Here is a 21,778-nt window from a genome sequence, read left to right as displayed (position 1 = left end):
GGATGTTTAATTTGTGCTGTAGTTAAGTTTCTACATCCAAGGATTTAAAGAGTACACAATGACACATTGAAGAGCTTTATTAAACATGAAAAACAAACTGTAAAAGGGGACTTGCTATTAGCTAGGAAAATCTCAATTATCACTGCAGCAAAGACTCAACCACACAGGTGATTAACTGAATAAGGTAACCTATGGCAGGTCTTAGGATATTTGTTAGTACACTAATCAGGAAAAACTCATATACATGCATGTGACTTGAACTAGTGCCATCACTACACAAAGCCCCTGCAGAGTTGCCTTTATAAGGCCTAAATTATTATCCATGTCTGGAAATCATCAAGATATAGTTCAAAGGATCGGGAAAGATACATCAAGTCTTCTTCAGTAATACAAACTGATCTTGTGGTTTACAAAGTGTCAAATCCAAAAATAAAGATATTTAACCTAAAACAGAAACAAGCTAATGTACAAGAATTAACTTCAGCACCTACCTTTGAAACACCTAGAAGGAAAATCAGATACTCTATAAATCCTCCGTAGCAGCTCACATAAAGAGGCTCACAATACAAAAACAGCATGTTTAGTATAAAAATCTTTTTCAAGACAATCGTGACAAACTCAGTGGAGTGACACTGACAAGCTTCTGTCAAATTAAATAACTAATGCTGATTAATTTGACTTGACAGAAAAAGTCAAAACCAAAAACGGTTGCCCACTGAATAAACAATCAGTGAACCAGTCTAAGAAATCTGAACAAATTAGAATTTTTTGACGACAACACAGTGCACTGATGCAGTGCTGCAACCCAAACAAGCTCATGACAGGAATATTGATATGACATGGGACAAATGCCAAGGACTAAATAGTTGCTGTATGAATGGGTGTAGTGTGTGCTGTGCTGTGTGTGACTGTGGTGCACAGATAACATTACTTTCTCCCTGAGGGAGGAGGCGGTGGTGGAGGAGCGAACTGGAAAGGTGAATGCCCCATCAGGCCCATCATGGGCTGGGGAGGGTTGAACTGCTGGGCCATCAGAGGCTGGGGAACCGACGATGGAGGTGGGGCCTGCACCACTCCACCACCCCCTGAAGCAGAGGTGCCCCTGGAGCTGCTGTATTGGCCGCTGCTGCTGCTGCTGCTGTTATTTTGGTACTGATCATATGAGTTGGAGCTGGAGCCATAGCTGCGACCTCCATCCCTGCTACTGCGATCTCTGTATGAGGAGGAAGAGGAGTTGCGCTCCCCGTCCCGGCTGCTTCCGCCGCGGCTATCTCGGCCGTCACGACTGTAGTTGCTGCTGCCGCGGCTGTCCTTGGAGTTGCTGCCCCCACCCACTGAACGCATTCGCCGATCACACTCATCCTGGTACATCAGGTTGGGATTGTTAGAGTTGGAGCCTCCACGGAAACGGGGACGGCCACCTGGAAAAGACAGGAGAGTGGACTAACAGAAAGGGAAGGCAAATTCCCATCAAACTGCTAATTGGCTCATTCACAAAAACAACTATTTACCATGGGATAAAGCCGTGGCTCCTATCAAACAAAGTCAAGGGTATTTTATGATAGTTTGAGCTGTTTTACCCCATCTTTCAAAATAAGGTCATATGAGTGACATTAGGGAAAATATTAGATTATCCTCTTGTACAAGTATAAAAAAACTGATTCTGTATGAATTCCACAGTCTAACAGGATGCATCCCTCACCTCCTCCGCCTCCTCCACGTCCAGTGTCAACTAGCTGCAGCAGTTTGGGATTGATGGCCTGTCGGGCCTCCTCCAGGACCCGGATCAGCTCACGGGCCTGACGGAGGTTCCCTGGAGTAAAGAAGGTGTAGGCAGTGCCTTTGTTGGTGCTGCGGGCCGTACGGCCGATGCGATGGATGTAGTCCTCCGATGAATTGGGATAATCATAATTGATGACAAACTTGACATCCTCCACATCTTGACATGTGAGGCAGCAGCAGGGTTGAGAGGGGGTGGTGTGATGGGATCAGTTACAGGGATGGAAAAGATAAAAACAGAAGTCAGAATAAAACTAACACTGGTTGAGAAATTAATCAGTTTACTCCTTCATGAATTTTAGCTTTTGTGCTTTTGAAACTGGCAACATTCAGACAGACAATACCTGCAAGACACCCATCATCCTCTGAAAACATCACTTACCTGTCAAGTGAGCAACTTTTTGTAAAATATACAATTAGAAAATTGATCTACTTACCATGCCAATTACATAACAGGGCTGAATAATCTAGTATAATAATTACGTACTTGCACACATGCAAATAGGGTTACATGCAGCCAAAGCTACTGATCAACTGAATTAAGTGGTGAAAAAGTTACTGTGCTTTGCTGAAGAATTTAGACAATATGAAGTGAAATTTAAAAAGAGAGAAACTAATTTTGAGAAGCAAGTGACCTGAAACTTAAACTTCAACTTCAACAGATGATTCTTGTGTAAAAGACAGATTCAGTTGATTAATGGTTTCAGTACAAGAACCAACTGAGAAAGTTAATTTCTTTTAGGAAAACAGTCTGTTCAAAACAAATTAGAGGTCTGTTTCTCATTACAGTTGACAAAGGGCTCAGAAAACACTGCTGCTTACAGAAAAACAAGTCTTTGTTTTGGAAGCATAATGATGAAGGCTGGCAGAGGAGAAAATGGGGAAGGGAGGGTTGAGGTACAGTACTTACCCTGTATCAGAGATTTAGTGATGGCTTACAAAGTTACCCCTCTGTCCCCCTACCCATCACCAGTCCTAGGAGGTCTGCAGGGGTAGGAGGAGAGCGCTCAGGACAAAAGCAGTCCCTTCTGCCACCTCGCCACTCCTCCACAACACTCCCAAAGCTGGAAACTGTGTGGGCCAGAGCTCCAGCCGGACTGTGCTGGGATGCGGTCCTACTCTAGTCTTATTTGTGCCTCTTCAAGTCCCCCAGCCTTTTAATGACCCTGGAGATGGTACTGCTGGATTATGCTGTTTGTAGTACAAGGTGATGGGTGGAGAGGCCTTTACCGGATTATTTCATGTAAACTTCAAGGATCTTGTTAGACTTCCTCTGCTATTTCTTACATTAGTGTGTGGCAGTGACAGGTGGAGTGTGGCAGACTTTCTTGTGGGCTTTTATGGTCTTTGATTGGTGTAGCTTGTTCCAAATGCCTCCCAGGTCACTTCCAAAGGCAGTGATATTATAGAGCCCAGCTTTTCAAGTTTAGTAACAAGAAACAGACACTATGGAGAACATGTGTGGAACCTGTCTGTAAGAGGGATTTGACAGTGGGCTCTGTCTGATAGGGAATTTGACTCCTGACAGTTCGGACTAGTCCTTACGGGGGGTTTAGCAAGTCATCAAAAGCCGATGAGTTATTTACAGACATAACTGGTGGTTGGATATGATGTCCACAAAGAAAAATTTAAAGCAGGACACACAGTGGATTTGGGGATAGGGGGCAAAGGGACAAAAGGGACAAGGGTCAGAAATGGTCTGAAGAAAACCAACACAAAGGTAATAGGAGAGCATGAGATAGGGGGCAGAAGAGGACGGGTGGTGGAAAGAGGTAGAGAAAACAGATGAACGAGAGACAGAAGAAACATTTAAGAGGGAGAGAAGTAACGTAACCACGACAGAAAACAACAGCAGGAAAAAGAGCGATGGTGTGTGAGAGAGGCAGAGAAATTGAGAGTGAAACAAAGGACAGAAAAGAGCAAGAGTGAAAAGAGAGGGAAATCGATTATAGAGAGGTGGCTCCTCCAGGCCAGGACTCCTGCCAGCCAGGACCAGACATGACGTCCGCAGAGGGAGAGGCCGGCCGGCACAGCCAGTGGTGGGGGGTGTCAGGGGCTGGCATCAGGGGGCAGTTCAGAGGGGAGCCTCCAGCATAGCCGTCCAAGCCCGGCTTTGGCTGCTTTCCACTCTCACTTCCTGGCAGTTGTCTGTTTCTCTGTCTTCTGGGAGTGCACCACTGTATCTCACCTTCACAATGCTTAAGTGTCATCTATTTAAAGTGTAATATCTTCGTGACTAATTTAGGTAAAAATTTTCCAAAGTTTGGTATTGGGAATGGAAATGTATCTCCTCAAGGACTCTGCAAAGTTTTCTTAATCCATATCCCATCAGAATAAATACAGATATTGAAAACTTGTCAAAAGTCACTGGGTGAATGTGAATTAATCTAATCAGGAAATGATGTGGCGCGTCACTGTGATGATGGCATGGCCAAGGGGAGCCCGCCCTCCTCCACACCGCCCTCTTCGCCCTCTCACCTGACAGCCGCCCCCGACCCTAGGATCAAATTTGGAAGCCCAGCAGCATCCCGCGCTTGCCCCCCCCCCCCATGTCACCCAGGGAGCCAGCGTCCTGGAAGGGGGGAGAGTTTTGTTTGTGGGCACTGTTCTAGGTTTTCAGCGGAGATGGCTGTGTCTGGGACTGATTAATCAGGCCGTCTCTCTCCCCAAGTCAGCTTTCGATTTGTCATGCCTAGGTCCGGCTGCAGGCTCCCGAGGGCCTGTGTGCTTCTAGTTGCCGGAAGAGAGACTTGGAAACAAAAAAACAAACAAAAACAAAATGAAAAGAAAACAAATGAACATAGAATTAGGTTAAAGGTTGATTGCCATCCTGTAAGGGGCTATTTCACTAGCCTTACCCCTTACATCTTCACACTTCATTCAACATCATTCCTATGTTTAGTGTTTGTCAGTGTAAAGTGGCTTAAATCTTCACAGGAAGTCCTGCTTCAAATATGATGCTTCTTAGATACACCCTTTATCTGAGATGCATCATATGCTGCTTAAGAAAAGCAAATGTGTATGTGTTTGTGGTTGCCTTTTAATCATAAATCTATTGTAAATAAACATGCAGTGAAAAGCCTGATTATTTTACTAATCATTGTTCATATCATTCTTCATATGAAATGGTCAAATATCTTGTGTATGTACCATATCTGTGTGTGGTTATACTGAGGAAATTATTTGCTTTGCACTTGAGCACACAGGACATACCCAGACCACGAGAGGCCACGTCAGTCGCGATGAGGATGGGAGCTTTGCCACTACGGAACTCTGCAACACGAGACAAACTTATAGATGATCGAGAGCAAAGAGACAACATCAAAGAAAAGGGAACAATATCTTGAGTCACTGTGGTTCAAATGTCAGTGCATTTGTTGTACCTGACAACACCCAGTCTCTCTCTGGCTGGCTCTTATCGCCATGAATACACATGGCTGGCCACCTAGGAAAAAAACAAAACAGCAACCTGTCAGTTATGGCCTTATGGTTTCAACCAGTTTTTATCACTGTGGAAAGGATGTGCTCCATCTGCCCCCTCGCACAGAGCTCTAGGTCAACTACAAGACATGGTGAACATAGTCATGTATGATAAAAATGACAGACTCCACTGTACAGAACCATATTAAATCACTGGTGCTGGGTTGAGTTCATTTTACCTAAAAAAGCTTTTCATGAGCTTGTTCAGGAGGAGAGCATTCACACCTGTTAGATGTACTCACCCATCGCGTCTCATCCTGCGTGTGAGGTCGTCACATCGTTTCTTGGTCTCCACAAAGATGATAGTCTTGTTCTCTTTCTCAGCCATAATCTCCTCCATCAGCTGGATCAACCTGAAGAAAGAAAACCAAGTAAATACCAGACACACAATAATTACAAGTTATACATGGAAATGACCACCTCACTTACCATGCAAAACAAAGAGGTTACAATCATTTAATTAAGGATGAAGAGAGACAGGAAAGAGATGTAGAAAATGATCAGGAAAGGAGTAAGAATAATTAAGATAGAAATAGTAAGAGGACATTAAACAACAGAAACTGTAATTAACCCGAAGCAGACAAAGAAAGATCAGCTATGCGATCAGCCGCTTACTTGTGGTCCTTCTCACTCTCCATACAGACATCAACTATCTGGAGGATGTTGTGGTTGGCACTGAGTTCCAGCGCGCCAACATTAATTTGGACATAGTCCTTCAGGAAGTCCTCTGCCAGTTGACGAACTTCTTTAGGCCAGGTAGCGCTCCACATCAGGGTCTGTCTGTCAGGCTGGGCAAAGAGCACATCAAATGAACAACAGGTAATGAAAGACACTAAAATTACTGCTAATGAAAATGTACTAAAACATAATGCATACACTTTCAAAACATTAATTTACCTGCATTAATATTCTATAACAAAATATATTTTCTACATCCTCTTATTAGCCTTACCCTAATCTGGTCCACAATTTTGCGAATCTGTGGTTCAAAGCCCATGTCCAGCATACGGTCAGCTTCATCTAGAACTAGGTATGTGCAGCGCCGCAGGTTGGTCTTTCCAGCCTCAAGGAAGTCAATTAAACGACCTGGTGTGGCAATGCAGATCTCAACGCCTAAGAGAGATAAACTCAATAGTTAGTTATGTAACACAAACAGCATTAGCGTTCATCCAAACAGTAAACCCTCCTCACCTCTCTCCAGGTCTCGGATTTGAGGTCCCTTGGGAGCACCTCCATACACACAAGTGCTTTTGATGCGGGATGATTTTCCATAGTCATATGCCACCTGCTGGACCTGCTGCGCCAGTTCTCTTGTGGGGGCCAGAACCAAGCACTACAAAGCACACGTTTAATGCCATTCACTGTTTATAGTGTTAAATGTTGTGTTAAGATAACGTTTAATATAATTTTTGCAAACTGTGATGATCCAGAGTACACTACTCAGTGTATTTGGTTTCTCTTCACGTACAATGGGTCCATCTCCACGCTCCAAGTAGGGCTGGTGGTTAATGTGCACAATTGCAGGCAAGAGATACTGAAGAAAGGAAAAGAGGAGAGGTCAGTGGATTTTGCTGCCGTGCGATTAAGCAGTGCCTTATGCATTCATCTTTGCAAATATGGGAGTAGAGGAAGATACGTATCTCACCGATAAAGTCTTCCCAGAGCCAGTCTGAGCAATGCCCACCATGTCTCTTCCGCTGAGGGCCAGGGGGAAACCTTGTGCCTGAATGGCTGTGGGCTCCTTGAAGTTCTGCTGCATCAGCACATCCATAACGTATTCTAGACAGAGAGGTAGGGGGGAAAAACATATTCTGATTGTTTGTGTTAACAGCCAGCAGATTTAGTGTAGTTGTTGCTGTGGCAGGGTGATTAACTGTTGCACAGTTTAGCATGTGTAGATATCCATGTATGTACGTGCTTACGGGGAAACTGTGCCTGATGGAAGTTGGTGACGGGCTTTGGGCAGCCGGAACCGCGAACAGTGATTTCTTTCTTCCTGCGATACTCCTCAACATCATACTGAGATCACAAGACAGGAAAACGAGGGTGTGAAACTAACAAAGCAAAGATCGAGCGGTATAAAAACCCTGAAAGTGACACTAATGTCCTTTTTCACACCACGGGTTTGCATCCTGTGGCAGCATCAGTACCTGGCTCAATCGCTGCACTTCAACGTGTTCACTGTAGAAATTCTTCTCAAATTTGGGAAGCTCGTCCAGGTCCCACCTCTTCTTTCGCAAACGGTCCCCGGGGTTCCCAAACTTTTTACCCGGAGGTGGGCCACCTCTGCTGGACCCGAAGCGAGGGCTGCTGCAGAAATAACGGGACTCACACTGTATGGCTCGCTTTCCTGTGTCACACTGCTCACATTATCACTGGCACAGCAACAAACGTATCAAAACATTTACACTGACAGCCAGCAGTTTGCGCTAGCATTAGCTCACATGCTAACTCACTGTGTTGACTTGTGCTGCTTACCCTCTGTCACGGCCACGGTCTCTATCTCTGTCCCCGTACGAACCTCTCATTTTGAGGACAAATGGCCTCCGCAGTGTTACTGTCAGCTCGGTGGACCGGTTGTCTCTCACAGCCTGGCTTTCACCTTCCGTTACCGTCCCAGGCCTGGCTCGTAAAACACTGCAGCTAACTATATCCGACGCGCCGTCTAATTCAGCGAAATGCCAACGTTAACTTGAAACACGGACTGAATGAAGAAACTGCCACTTTCTTATTGGCTTGTTGAAATGTCAAATACAACGAGTGCAAAATTCAGCTCGGCTGCCACAAAAACAAAGCGCAGCAGCGACTGCGCCCCCGTGTTGTTGTTCGCTTCACGTCCGGCCTGCGGGCGAAAGCTACTGTGATTGGTCCTCTGCGGAGGAAGCCCCGCCCCTCGCGTATGATTGACACCTTTTAGTCTCGATCCTTTTTTTGTATTTGAGCTGTAATATTTACGCATTTTATTGATTTTTACATGTTTTAATATTCACCACTTTGCACCACTAGTCTAACATAGATTTATAAAATGCAGTTGCTACATGCTACCATAATTTGTAATAACTACGATTAAGTATTTATAAATGAGTCATATTGAATACTTTCTTTATCACTAACAATGTTGAGCCCAATCAAGTCAACAATTCGCTCACAATCGTAATAAAAAAAAAAATTACAAATAATATAAAAGAAATAACATCGACAAAGATCATACAGCCTGTATTGATGGATTCTACTGGATTACATTAGAGTATTCGTATACCAAATACTGTCATCCTTTATAGCAACACCACATTGTAAAAATACAAGTAAAAAGTAAAGGTTTAGCTTTCAAATTGTTTCTCAAACAATAGAAATAATAGTGCATTCGCATTAGCAGCAAAATGTATTTAAAGTACAGCACCACTCATTCAACAAGCAATTGTCCCCTGTGTCACGGCATTGTGGCCATTACTGATGTATTAATGTGTAACCAGCATTTAATGTGGGAGCTGGTGGAGGTGGAGGTCATTAATTAACACATTGATTAGCTGACACTTCAATGTGCATCATCTCATTTGCCAGATACAAGTTTCCAAAATCTCAACCTGCATAGTAACTGGTAGCTGTAACTGTCAAGCAAAGTACTTGAATAGATCCACTCACTTTCTACAACTGCTGACAACAGGGGTTTCTATTTTTCTGTTCACTCTGACCTATTTCAAAAGTGTACTTCATAATAGAAAAACATTTTATAGTGTCACAAAATATTACGTATTGTTGTGACAATATTGTTCATGTTGGCCTAAGCAGTGAAAGCTGACTGACAACAACATGGTAGATATGTCTTATTTCCATTTGTCTTTTATTTCCTTTTCAACAACAACTGAAACCAATATAGCATCAAAACATGAGATATTACCAATATACAAATCAAAAAGTATGCAACAGAAATAAATCAGAATATATGAAAATTAAAATATTAAAACACAAAAATATTAAAACAAAGCACTATACCAAGCAATGCCATTACAGTCGTCATCATGAATGTTTTGCAGTGCTTAGTTGAACTATTTACAACATTCTTTCCTTTCTGGTATAATATTTCCCGATTTAATATATTCAGCTTCACAATTAACATCCAGCTTTTACATGACATAGTATCAAAACTATTATTTGATAGTGTTTTGAATCAAGACGCTTCAGTTTGATATGCTGTTGCCTCGGGGGAAAGTGTAAGGCAGTGAATTTCACTTTTTCAATACCACTAAGTTAATGTTAAATTAATAGAATAAATTCACTCAACTTTTGCCTTTAAGTGAATCAAGGGATGGAAAAGGGATGTGTTAACTATTGAGCGCAGGAGGCGGTTGGAGGCGATAAGGGTTAGCAGTCACAGCCGGAGACCAACTTTTTTTATCCACTGCTGGTGGATTCCTCAATTCACAAACACTGTCATTCTAATGGAGTACGATTTTCTCTTTACAAAGTTGACTGTGCACTTTTGAGGAGGCACACCCATTTGGCAGTTAATTTTTTATCCTGACTATATTCATTACTCACAAGGACTGTGCTGTAGAGTTAAGATCGGTTTGGATTCTGCTGAATGCACATTTAAAGGCAGCACCGGGCCTCATGTCATGTGTGTGGACCTATTCAGCAGCTGTGCTCTGCCATTGAATATTTAGGATCACGACCACAAGCAACTTCTATGCCGGCTGCTGCTAAAACGCAAATTAAATCTCAGTTGATAACAATCTTATTTAAATTAAAAATTTCATGTATCATGTAACATTCTATCATCTTGCAAACCAACTTTTAATGCCCATATGTTTCTGTTCAGTATTCAAGTACAGTCACATTTAAAGCCTCATTTGCACTGACACATCTTGACATGTCCTACTTTGTCTGTAGTGACCAATGCCCTGACGCACTCACTAGTCCTCTGGCAGTGATGCCATTATAAACAGTGCCAGCAGAGGCAGGCCTGATCTGTGCTGCCTGTAATGCCCTTAATTATGGGACTCCATCCACGGCACATCACAGCTGGGCCGAGTCTGCAGGGAAGTGTTGCTTCTTCAGTAATCTGTAATCTGTGTGGGTGCTGTCCTTCCGTCAGTCCCTCTGCCCACGCTCTCTACAGCTGTTCTCTTGGTGCTCCACAAACAATAACATTGTGAGAGGAGCTCAAGCTGCGCCATCAGCCGCAATCATACTATTACACTTTAGATTCACTTGTTCATATGAATCCCCAACAAAACGAAAACAAACACAGAATATTTATAACATGTCTGGAATAACACTTTTCCAACACACTAATCTTTAAATGAGTTATACCATCAAGGCCATACAACATTTAAATAAAAAAAAATATTTGTGATTAAATTCTTATATATTAAAATGAAGCTCTGCAATTCAAAGGCTCCTTAGTTTTCTTAACAATAAATCAGCTCTAAATCTGAAGACAGTGTATCTCATTAACTGAAGCGCAGGGTATTGCTCCCTCTATTTGGCAATGTTTCAGTAAGAGGCAGAGTTGGCAGAGGGGTGAGGAGGAGGGTGCATTAAGAATCAATATAAAAACTAAAGAACGAAGGAGGCCATGTGTTTCACATGAGGATGGCACTTGTGAACACTTTATATCTTTTTTTTTTTTTTCTTTTTTGCCGTGGTGTCTAAAGTGCAGCGTAAGGATGCTGGATGCAGGCACGGTTAGTTTTACTGATCCATATTCATGGATCCATGGATGAATGTAGATATGGTATTTCTGTCAGTACTGGCCTCTATGACATCAACATAAATGTTCCCAACCTCCCTTAACCCCAATGCTTTATCTGTAAACAACATGTCTGTCCTCTTCATGCTCCCTCTGTCTCCCCTTATTTCCTCTTTTTCCTTGTAAAACACCTTCCTGCAGTCTGATAAACACAATTTCCCAAGTCTGACATGAATCTGATCTCTGATTGCTGTCTAAATGTGAAAAAGAAAAACCCCAAAACAGAATCTGACCTTCCATGTTCAGGTTGTAACAAAAGACCTGATTTGTCTCACACAGCTGCTAAAAATTCAATATGGGCTACGGGGGTAAAGTGACCTTCTGAGTGCATGTCTGAGTCTCAGAACTCATCGTCAGAGCTGAGCAGCAAGGTCTTTTCGGTGTCCCCGCGGGTGCTGAGGTTACTGTGGCTGCGGGAGAGGGGTGGTCCCCCACTGCGGTCTAGTGTGGACTGCTGGGTGTACTGCTGATAGGCTGGGGAGAAGTTATGTATGGCATCCTGGACCATGTCCCCTGGATTCATGGTCTCCTTCAGGCTGCTGGAGATGCTCTTCATGGGGGCACAGCGACCTGGAAGTAGTGGAGGGAAAGTGAAATATTAATTAAGAGACACAGAGCAAGATGGAAGGTGAGGGAGGGATGGAATGACAGAAACTGTGTTTCCATCCAGTTGTCAAGTGAATTTTCCAAATAAATCTTTGAAGTGTTGGCTAAAAAAAATACATTTGTCCAAAATTTTAATCAGAAGGATGGAAGAAATAAATCTGTTCCCTATGGATTGTATAATAGAGCAAAAGTGGGTAGTAAGATATTTCTGGAGGTCAAGATGGATATTTTAACATTTCAAAACATTTTAAGGGAACATCACTTTCTGCTACTAATTTGCATTGCCTCAGTTCTTATCACCCACACGTCTTTCTGCTCCTAGCAAGCAGGGGCATGTTTGATAGAAGAGAGGGGAGAGAGTAAGAGGGAGCCACTGACCCTGGGTGGGAAACGTAAACTAAACAAAATTATACCAGGAGAAACGAAAAAGGTTCAAGAGCTGAATTCACTGACTACAAAATAAAAGTAAGGAAACAAAACAAGATGGCAAAATACCCATGATTCTAAATGTATCAATGGAATTCATGGTAGACTTTAAAGTAATGGACATTTAACCACAACGAATACAAAAAAACCCCCAAACAAAAAGCACTGTACGAAACGATACAGACGAAAGACAGCTAGCATCAGACCTACCGTACTGTCCATAGATAGGAAATGAGCCTTTCAGTGACGCACAGGGAGGAAGAGAGAAAAAGGAGAAAAGGGAGACAAGGAACATCAGAAAATGAAGGAAAAGGAAAACAGCAGAAGAAAGGAGAAATATTTACAGTGTTAAAGATAGGAATCAAAGTAAAAAGGGTGGGACACAAAGAGAGAGAGAGAGATCAGTTTGGAAAGACTGTAGAAATCACTGTATCAAGAGCCCTGTGTGAACTGTACATCTAGATTAGATAGAATATTCAATTAAACACACAAAATAGGCAAACTATCGTCATTATCCACATATTTAGATTTACTTTTCTTATCTCAAACCAGGATGAATTCCACCAGCTTCATAATACCCCAGACTAGCCCACACACACAAACACACATTAATATGCACTTCCTTTACCATATGAGTCCAGTCTTTTATCCATGTAGACTTTGTAAGTAAAGGCATGGCGCAAAGCAACAGCAGCAAAGAACATCTCAATGCAGATGATGAAGTTTTGGTAACCAGCAGCAACTGTTCCCTCGCCCACTGAGAAGTCAGCAGAATTGATCTGAGGGATGGCTCCACACTTCTCCAGGATGGCCAGCAGCATTCCTGAAGAGTGAGAAAATAGAAATCATACACAGAGAGAGTAATTACAAAATTTTCTTGCGCATTTCAAATGTGTGCATGAGAAAAGCCGATGGGAGAAATTAAAGCACCTGCCACAAAAAGTGACAAGACTGGTATATCAATGATGTTCAGTAAGTGATGAGGTTTTCCACCTCTTCAGTTTCCACCCTTTGTGATTTTATTTCTGGCAGGGAGATGCAGCATCATAGCCCACAACCCAACAAATAAATACAGAAAATGAAGCAGCAAAACCACCACTCAGAGAAAACAAATTAATTCATACAGTAAGCAAAGCTGCCTCTTAATTACACTCTGTAATCTAGTTTCACCCACTAGAATATTTTGCATAACAATGCATAACAAATACACTTCAAATTTACGTAACATTTGAATAAAAACATGCCTGTGTGTGTGTGAGTTAACATGCTCAGAATGTGGCTTTCTTACCCTGCCAGAAGGAGAGAAAGATGACTGACTTGACCATGAAGAACTTGAGCACGGGGCTGTATGGAACAAGCAGCTCACGCGTGGCAAAGTAGAAGAGGAAGAGAGCGTAGAGCGACAGGCTGACGGAGATGTTGTAGATGATGGTCACGTACAGGTAACCACTGGCCACACTGGAGGGGAGAAGCGTTTTAGTGCAATGAGCTGAAGACAGAACAGTAGAGTTAACAAGACACTTGAATTTATGTCTTTTGAGAGTGATCATTCATTAAAGATATTAATGCTCCGTATTCAGAGGGTTTGACGAACGTTGCTCAGCCACTATGGTCTCAAAAGGCTTTTGGCTGAAGTTGGTCAGTGTCTACAGTAGTGTGGCACAACACAGCGAGTCAGAACATAAGGAGTTCTCTGCTGAAGTACATGTCCAAGCTGTGAGTGACAGTGGGTAAGCTGCTGTGGAAACCTACTTGAAGTCTCCATCTCTGTATTTCCCAAAAGCCTGGAGAATGACAGTTATCACTGCCATCAGCGGTTTCACCACACAGAACTGGAGTGTTGCCTGAGGAAACAAGAATGAGAGAGATTGGGAGGCAGTGGAGGAAACATGGTAGAAACAAGAGAGAATGAACAGAAGAAATGCAGTGTCAAAACAAGGCAGCAATGCTAAAAACCCTAGTTTTACTACAGTCTTTACTAAATTATAAAACTTCTGACAACAACCAATTTTCAATGACAAGCACATCTAGGGAAATATTAATGATAGTGACATTCAATCAATGATTCAGTGAATGGATTCTACTGAGAATATACACATTTATGTTCTGTAAAGTATATCGTGACAGTCACTCTGATGGGATATCTACAATACTTCAAACATGCTTCAATTCTATTCAAGTGGATTGTTATTGTCTTGGAAATGAATAAAAACCAAAATAACAGCCAATGGTTAACAGCAAAGTGATCTATGTTGTGTTTGTAGTAAGCATGATCAAACACGCTGGAACACTGGTGTAGACAGTGGACAGCTATAAAACCCTTTGAGTGATATCACACAGTGATCTGTTAATGAGCAAAGAGGGTGTTTGGTACCTGTTTGCAAAACCTGAGGAAACCAATGGAGTAGGTCTTCCCCCACAGACAACAGGTCCCATACATACAGCTTGACCTGCAGTGAAGAGCAGGTTCATACAGGTCAAAGTAGTTAGAAAAGTAAGCAGACTGTTTTAACATTAAATTACTAAAGTAACTGCTCATACCAGAAAGAAGAAGAAGAAAATGAGAGCAAACAAGACTTACTCAATAGGTTTCCCTCTGATCTCAGCCATTATGGCGCTCTCTCCTCCCAGATACTCGTAACACAGACTCAGGAAGTTGTAGATGACAAAGGCTGCAGAAAAAAATGTTACTGGTTTTTCATGGTGACCACTGGTATTTGTAAAAAAAAAAAAAAAAAATCACATAATCAACCTTGGATGTTTCTAACTGCTTTCAGTAACATATTGATGTATGTTAGCTATAGCAGCAGTGGTTTAGTTACAGTGACTCAATTATAGCTATACAAGTGTTGTCAACACCTTGTGTAACTGTCATAATTACAGTTATGTTTTGCTGATTATGTTTCAGAAGTGCTGAGCTTGTCATTTCAAGGCAAATCATCACAGGGGCCTTCCTGTTGACCAACTAATCATTTTAGCACTAGATGTATGTACAATGAGTTATCCTAAAAAAATGCATATGATGTTGTATCAAAAATAGAAAACTCACATTAGCATAGCCATAGCATGTTATACAAGTGCCTGTTTCTGCATGAATACCCAGTGAAATTATTTGCATGATAGGTTGGTGGGATAAAGAACAAGGTTGCGATTTATCTGCTCACAAATGAGACGCCTTTTAAAAGTCTTCTCAAGGATTTGCCCGTTTTCATACAGTTGCTAGGTAACAGGTTTCCCCTCCCCTGCAATCCCAACAGGCCAGGGAGACATGAGAACAAAGATGGCAACCTTTGTAAATGAAGACACTGCAAAGGCCATCTGCCACTGAGGTATCACAGCTCATAAATTTTCACTCCCTTGTTTCTACTGGGAATCAAAAGACACACATTGGAGCACACAACGCTCACTCTCAACACTGTAGGGAATATTGGGCTGCGATGTGCCTGTCAAATATAGCAGCATCCAGACTACAGCAGAAAATGCTAGTGTAGCAGTTGATTGCACTGTGTTCCTCTGTCCACTCACCTTCATAGCAATCTCGGACTGTGTCAAAGTACACATAATACTCCTCATTGGTGAAGAAAAGAAGGCTCAGCCAAGAGTCAAAGGCATAGATGGGGACTATGAAGAGGATCCTAACTATGTGCCTCTGTTCATTTGGAGAGCTGTAGTAACGTAGGTGCATGTAGATCTAAAAAGAAAAGAGAAAGAAGAGGAGAGAAAAAAATGGGTTTCATTAAAAATAAATAAGCAATAATGACAGAAATCTAACATGCAATTGGTGCAAAGATTAAATAACACAAGTACCAACACTTTAACTATCATTTATTCCATTTAACTATTTATTTTTATCTTTCTGTCACAAATTTGGAGCAGAAATGAGTCACTCCTCGAGCATGAAACTGAAGCAGATCTGACATCTGATGTCATCAGATGTCAGATCATTTAGGAGTGAACTATACGGACTATACTATACTACTGACTATACTAAGACTAAGACTTGCTGTTTCAGATCCACACAGGTACTCTGGATCCTAAACAGGAAGATTTAACTTTTCACTTGTCTACAACATCAGCCTTCCATAAGTTGCAAAGAAGCAGCTGGAACATGTTTTCTTGAAGGCATCATATTCACTGGGACTCTGGCTTTGCAATAGAGCTGCTCATGCTAGGAATACTGCATAAGCTTAAGATAAAATTAAATACTCAAAGGAGGGAGAGAAAGACAAGAAGATGCACTGAAAGGCAGGCACAGGTGCACATACACATGTACATGAGAACAAACAACTATTCTTATACAAACACACATAAAAACATGTAGTTGATTTTCTGGGATATAGGGGTTAATAGAGAGAATATGCATTTCCACAGTTTCCATCAACTGGCAAAGGTAACCTATCTATTTAATCAGAGAGCACTTTACAAGTTACCTAGAAATGCATGTGTGAGCTGATGAACAGCAGATTAGTACAATGCAGAATGTATATATTTACAATTGTGTGAAATATGCAAAATGTTCTGGTCTTGTGAATGCAAAACTGTTTTTAATTTTTGAAATAGCAACACACATTTGTCAGATTAAAAACATAGGAAAAATGATGTAATATATAATATATGTATCAGCTTCCTCCAAGTGAAACCACAACTCAGAATGTGGTGGACAAATGGGTTAGCTGAAACTACCTCATGAAACCTGTATGCGTGTTCTCACCAGGCTCTAGTTTGTCTGTACAGGTCAGAATACAGCCAGCGCACATATGCCTGAGTGCTGTGTGTCTGCAAGGTGTGTGTTGTGTGCGTGCATTGCCATTAGTGTTGTTTCAGGTAATTGATACTAGGGCTTTTATCACTCCTATTCAGAGCAGCAGACGGCAGGAAGGACAGGGTGGGTCTTTGTCAGCAGCACTTCTGTCTGCGCCATCCGGCTCCCTTCCACTTACACAATGCTCCACCTATCACCTTTCCTGGACTGTAAACAGACACACACCTTGGGTAAAATAACAAAGAGCGAGTGACAACAAACCAAGCAAGATAGTGCACTTTGCTCACAGGGCTTGTTGCTAGGTTACCCTCCTCCCTCCTCTGCATGCACTGTCTCTCACACACCCATTCCCTGGTCTTTGATGATGTCGTAGTTAAGCCAGGAGCACCTGTTGCCGAGGTGACAGAAGGCTCTTCTCTAACAGTGTTTGTGAAGAGCAGCAGTAGACAATGAAAGACAAATCATTAACCTTGAAAACGCCATTGTAACATGATAAACAAGACAAATCCACTGTGCTGCACCACTAGCACTAACACTTCCATCCTCCAGAGATTTTGAACACCACTGTTAACATTACACAAGAAGCTAAAACACAAAATGTCTCACTATGCAGACAAGCAGCAGTTCAGGAAGTGCTCATCAAGGTCTTGCTACCTGAGGTGTTTCATGCTGGTTGTGTTTTGGCAGCACATACAACTTCAGTCAATAAAGCCTGGCATGTAGGAACTCCCTGGTGGCTTTCAGGTTGGGCCACCCACCATGAACTGAGAGTTCATCTGAAACCGTCCAATCTCTCTCTCCAATCACTTCCTATCATATCTCAACTGTTAGCCATCAAAAGAGGACACAAAATGCCCAAACAATAAAAGAAAAACAGAACTCTAACTCTAATGCTTGTGGCTATCTAAGATAGATTTTAGGTAAGAATCCCTATTACTCTGGTGGTAAACCTACCTAAAACAGTATTATCAACCCAGCTTCCATCATTCATAAGAGGTGGGTTCATAAAAAACTGCTTTTTGTCTCCTTACATTCATGCAAACACTAATTGTGTATGAAATATAAATAGCCTCATGTAATTGTTCAGCAAATGTGAAACAAGCAGTGTGGACAAGCTAAGCAGAAAATTGCTCAATATTTAAAAGAAGCCTTCTCCCCACGGGACACAAAGCTTGTGCATGCATGTGTCCGGTGTGTGCATGTACAAATGAAAAGCCTTAGATTAACAGGGGCTCATGGAAAAATGCTCCTGGGTGTGAATATGTCTCCTGTTGTTTTTGTTCTCAGAGAACCTACCTTCTCTACACAGAGGTTAAAGAAAAAGAGGGAGAATAGTGGGTAGACTTGAAGGACCATGTGCAAGATTTAGGTTTAGGTTCCAGTACTCCAACTTTTCCCCCCTGCCAAAAGGCTGTGGGGGCTAGATAGCAGATGCAAAGATTAATTTACACTTTGTATTAAGCTTGCATTAATCCATATCCACTGTTGCATATAATAAGTAAGCATATAGAGCTTTAGTATCTTGCTGCATTCAGACTGATAATGGTGCAGTGTAAATAAAACACTTGCTCATTCATTTCAATAAGACCAAAGCATTGACGACTACGTGTCCCACTGCACATGGCTCCGGCAGAACATTTGGGGTGTATTATTCTAACTCCACCTCCTAGATCATGTTCTCTCATAAATAACTATAGTTGTGTAGAGAGAACCTGAAATTTTCAAGATATAAATTTCATTTCAATCCTCTGACCACTGAACCATCTGCATCCACCAAATGCTGGGGTCTTCTTACCTGGTGACACGTGATTAGAAGAGCTGTCCAAACAAAGAAACCCGATATAGTTTGGGCAGTGGACGTCATGAGGAAAAATGGCTCTTCTGGTGTGACCACTGGGGCTTCTGGTGCCAAGGAGGAGTTGGACCCTTGTGGGCCCACAGTGGCTGGGGACCCCAGGGCCAGGCCAACTGGAGAGTCATTCCCCAACCTCTCTGAAAGGGGTATGTCTCGCCGCCAAAGTTGACTCATCTGTATGAAGAAAGGTGACAGAGGAGATTTTATCAACGAAGATGCTCTTTATGTAAAACACACTTATTTAGCCGAGACATTTTTAATAAGCACTAGGCTTATTTAAACAACAATCAGCTGAAAAAACCTCATGTCTCTGTGATAAAGCTTATATAAAAATATGTAGATGCATTGCAGTAGGCCTGCATAGTCCAAGAGCTAAATCTCAAGCCATTATCCGCTAATGTCAGAATGAGAAAACAGCTAAAGATACAGAGCAAAGTAGGACAGTGCACAGATCTACACTCCAAAAGAGACTGTGTGGATAGACAGATGAAGTGAGATCAAAGCAGAGGGAGTGAAAAGAGGAGGCATAAGGTAGGTGGGTGAGGAGAGACTGATAGAGAGTGCAAAATCCACACACATCAGCACATGGGGTGGGGGGGCTGAATCACTCAAACACAGCGAACTGGGGTGACAGCAATGAGCTGAGGGCTGCTGACCCAATTTCTCCCCTTCTTTTTCTCTGTGCCTTCCTGAGGGCCGGAGGAAGTGTAGTGTAGCTAGAGATGGCGCTAAACACAAAAATATTTCTTCTTCCCACAAATCAGCATTAAAGTGCAAGCTTAACACCGTGAGGCCTGAGGGCACAGGTACGTACAGATTATTGACATAAATGAAATGAAATGGAGAAAAACTATAATGTTCATCCAAATGCTTACTCTCTGAAATGGCTAATGGTGATGTTAAGTTCCTGTTGTACTCCACAAATCTTTGCTTTATGAACAGGTGACCATTATATGACCAGAGCTATAGGTCGGAAAGATGGGAGACAATAAGTGGCTGTACGTATCATATTTGTGCTTCACTTTTTCTCAATATCCATTGTTAAAAATAAACTGAGCCAACTGGGCTACACTGCATAGTCCAACACCAACTGAGATGTCTTTATTAGGTGTGTGTGCCTTGTCAATGCTAACGCTTACACTGCATTTGTGCCACGTCAGCAGAATGGGAAGATATCACACCAATAGAAAACCCCATACATCAAAGTATCAACAATGACGAATAAGAAGTGTAAATAAGACAATCGGTGTGTAACATAATTAGGCAGCACAGATTTGGACAAATGAAAACAACACAGGCCAAACCAGAGCTCTCAGCATCTAAAGCTCCCCGCCTCATGAGATCACCGCAGATCTCTGAGTGCTGCCATCTCTCTAACTACGTCAGTGTCTTGGTGTGGATACCAGGAAGGCGATAATCTAATCATTCACAGAAACTAATTTCACAATGATTCCCCCCCTCCGTGTACCAGCTAAATATAGGTTCAATATTGGCACTCGGTGTGACCATGGATAACTCATGCAGTGACTAGAAACACATCATGGTGTGTCACACACACACCAGAATATGTTTAATCAGAAAATTCAACTTTCTGCATACTTGGACTGTTTTTTTTTTTCTACACACACACATATATATATATATATATATGTGTGTGTGTGTGTGTGTGTATAGCAGTGAGACATAGCTAGAATATGAATTTATTATTATTATTATTTTATATTTTGAAATTGGTGTAATTAAAGACTGTGCAAGATGTCAGCCGTTATAATTTGTTTCCCTTTCTCTTAGTTACGACAAAGCAATCACTTAGTCAAAGATCTTGCACAGCAATGATTTCTGACACAGCACACAGTTCCAATTTGACTTACAATGCATTTTGCATGTACTGAGATTGGGGAAAGGTCTTACCATTTCTCATAGCACCTTTTTGCCATACTGCCTAGCCTGATGAATATGAAGAGTATGTTGAGAATGGTGTCTACTTATTCATTTAGCAAACCATTAATGGATGAGTCAAATCAGGTTGTCTTATTACACATAATAAATAAATAAAAATGATCTACCGATTCTTTGAGAGATATGAACATAGGGTGAGGTCTGTTCTCGCACCTACAACAGGGCTCAGTGTTTCCTAGTGGGCCACGGACAAGAGAGAGGGGCAACTCAACAATCCTGTTGACTGCACCCGTGGCTAGGTTTCAAAACATGCATTGTACTTTGACCTCGATCGAAAGAGCAGTGTTTGTGACAGACCATCATAAGTCCTTAGGCTAGGAGAGCATCAGGCCATTAAGGTCGTGTTCAATCAGAGGCAGTGACCACAACTCATTTCAGTTGTGCTAAGTGTAGCTGTGACAAATCCCTCAAAAGACCGAGACACTTTATGACCCTGTACACGCAAATCCGTGCTGCATTTTAGATAAAGGGCGACATCGTATTTAATGCAAATTCAGCGGGGGCAATATTCACCTCAGCTGATTTTGATTGTGCGTTGAGACCGTCTGCGAGTTGAGGAAAACACAATAAACAGAAAAAAAATGGGAGCTGTTGTTCAGTGCTCCTGACTCCATCCTGCTGCTTTACTTACCTCCTCTGCAGTTGTTTGATCTGCGCTGGTTTGAATCCAAGCATCAATTTAGCTCATCTCAAGGCGACTGCAAACCTTTTGAAGTTCAAAAAGTTATTTGGGCCAAGCGCAAACGTCCAGACGACAGTCAGCCACTTATGTGATCACTGCATCGTAGTTTGAACCCCGGAAACTTGCCCCTTTTTATGCAGCTGGAAAGTGTCGGCAGCTGAGCTTTAACTACGCCGAGCGCTGCTAGCTAACGTTAGCTAGCCTTCCTAGCCTGGCGCTAGCTTGCTGTGGTTTCTCCACGTAAAGTCAAAACGCAGAAATATAAGAAGTTTTTAAGGAAGCGACACACTTAATTACAAAGTTAAAATGTCAATGAAGAATAACGGCTATAATCTTGCCATTTCCCATCCATTGCAGATGAACTAGAGACCGTTACCTCATCCACATCACCACCAGCAGTTGTTCACTGTACCAATGGCAGCAGCTGCCAGCAAGTACTTCGCTGTTGGCGCATGCGTAGTCATGCTGTTGGCATTT

The 21,778-nt window shown here is 42.1% G+C and overlaps 2 protein-coding genes across 4 annotated transcripts; both read right to left on the bottom strand.

Annotated features, from left to right (window-relative positions):
- Positions 1 to 61: 61 nt before the first annotated feature.
- Positions 62 to 8,118, bottom strand: LOC139618441 (probable ATP-dependent RNA helicase DDX17). Of its 2 annotated transcripts, none has more exons than XM_071474371.1 (13): positions 7,738 to 8,118; positions 7,410 to 7,566; positions 7,182 to 7,278; positions 6,905 to 7,038; positions 6,728 to 6,793; positions 6,451 to 6,592; positions 6,212 to 6,372; positions 5,875 to 6,047; positions 5,502 to 5,612; positions 5,163 to 5,224; positions 4,993 to 5,052; positions 1,703 to 1,939; positions 62 to 1,421 (listed from the first exon to the last, which is right to left on the bottom strand). In XM_071474371.1, the coding sequence occupies exons 1-13, from the start codon at positions 7,785 to 7,787 to the stop codon at positions 928 to 930; spliced, it is 1,944 nt and encodes a 647-aa protein (XP_071330472.1). In that variant the 5' UTR covers positions 7,788 to 8,118; the 3' UTR covers positions 62 to 927. The 2 variants fall into 2 exon arrangements, with proteins under 2 accessions (XP_071330472.1, XP_071330471.1); XM_071474370.1 differs by having other exon boundaries at positions 7,410 to 7,569; positions 7,738 to 8,117.
- A 961-nt stretch (positions 8,119 to 9,079) lies between these two features.
- On the bottom strand, positions 9,080 to 21,760 carry LOC139618446 (transmembrane protein 184B-like). 2 transcript variants are annotated; one of them, XM_071474381.1, is made up of 9 exons: positions 21,678 to 21,760; positions 18,601 to 18,834; positions 15,569 to 15,734; positions 14,625 to 14,715; positions 14,418 to 14,493; positions 13,796 to 13,887; positions 13,332 to 13,501; positions 12,672 to 12,866; positions 9,080 to 11,581 (listed from the first exon to the last, which is right to left on the bottom strand). In XM_071474381.1, the coding sequence occupies exons 2-9, from the start codon at positions 18,832 to 18,834 to the stop codon at positions 11,352 to 11,354; spliced, it is 1,254 nt and encodes a 417-aa protein (XP_071330482.1). In that variant the 5' UTR covers positions 21,678 to 21,760; the 3' UTR covers positions 9,080 to 11,351. The 2 variants fall into 2 exon arrangements, with proteins under 2 accessions (XP_071330482.1, XP_071330481.1); XM_071474380.1 differs by having other exon boundaries at positions 21,251 to 21,753.
- Between the last annotated feature and the right edge of the window lie 18 nt (positions 21,761 to 21,778).

The sequence above is a fragment of the Trachinotus anak genome, unplaced genomic scaffold (genome assembly GCF_046630095.1).
Source record: "Trachinotus anak isolate AG129_WGS33_773 ecotype Australia unplaced genomic scaffold, CSIRO_AGI_Tana_v1 ptg000003l, whole genome shotgun sequence".
Classification (NCBI taxonomy): Eukaryota; Metazoa; Chordata; class Actinopteri; order Carangiformes; family Carangidae; genus Trachinotus; species Trachinotus anak.
The sequence above is the reverse complement of the archived record's forward strand: the minus strand, read 5'-3'. Positions and strand labels throughout refer to the sequence as shown.

Coding starts and splice junctions, on each gene's coding strand:
- LOC139618441 (XM_071474370.1), bottom strand. CDS start 7,787: ATGAGAGGTTCGTACGGGGACAGAGATAGAGACCGTGGCCGTGACAGA. Junction 6,048..6,211: donor AAATTGTGGACCAGATTAGG/GTAAGGCTAATA, acceptor CTCTTTGCCCAG/CCTGACAGACAGACCCTGAT. Junction 5,613..5,874: donor GAGAGTGAGAAGGACCACAA/GTAAGCGGCTGA, acceptor TTCTTTCTTCAG/GTTGATCCAGCTGATGGAGG.
- LOC139618446 (XM_071474381.1), bottom strand. CDS start 18,834: ATGAGTCAACTTTGGCGGCGAGACATACCCCTTTCAGAGAGGTTGGGG. Junction 14,494..14,624: donor ATCAGAGGGAAACCTATTGA/GTAAGTCTTGTT, acceptor TCTTCACTGCAG/GTCAAGCTGTATGTATGGGA. Junction 13,888..14,417: donor TCCTCAGGTTTTGCAAACAG/GTACCAAACACC, acceptor TTGTTTCCTCAG/GCAACACTCCAGTTCTGTGT.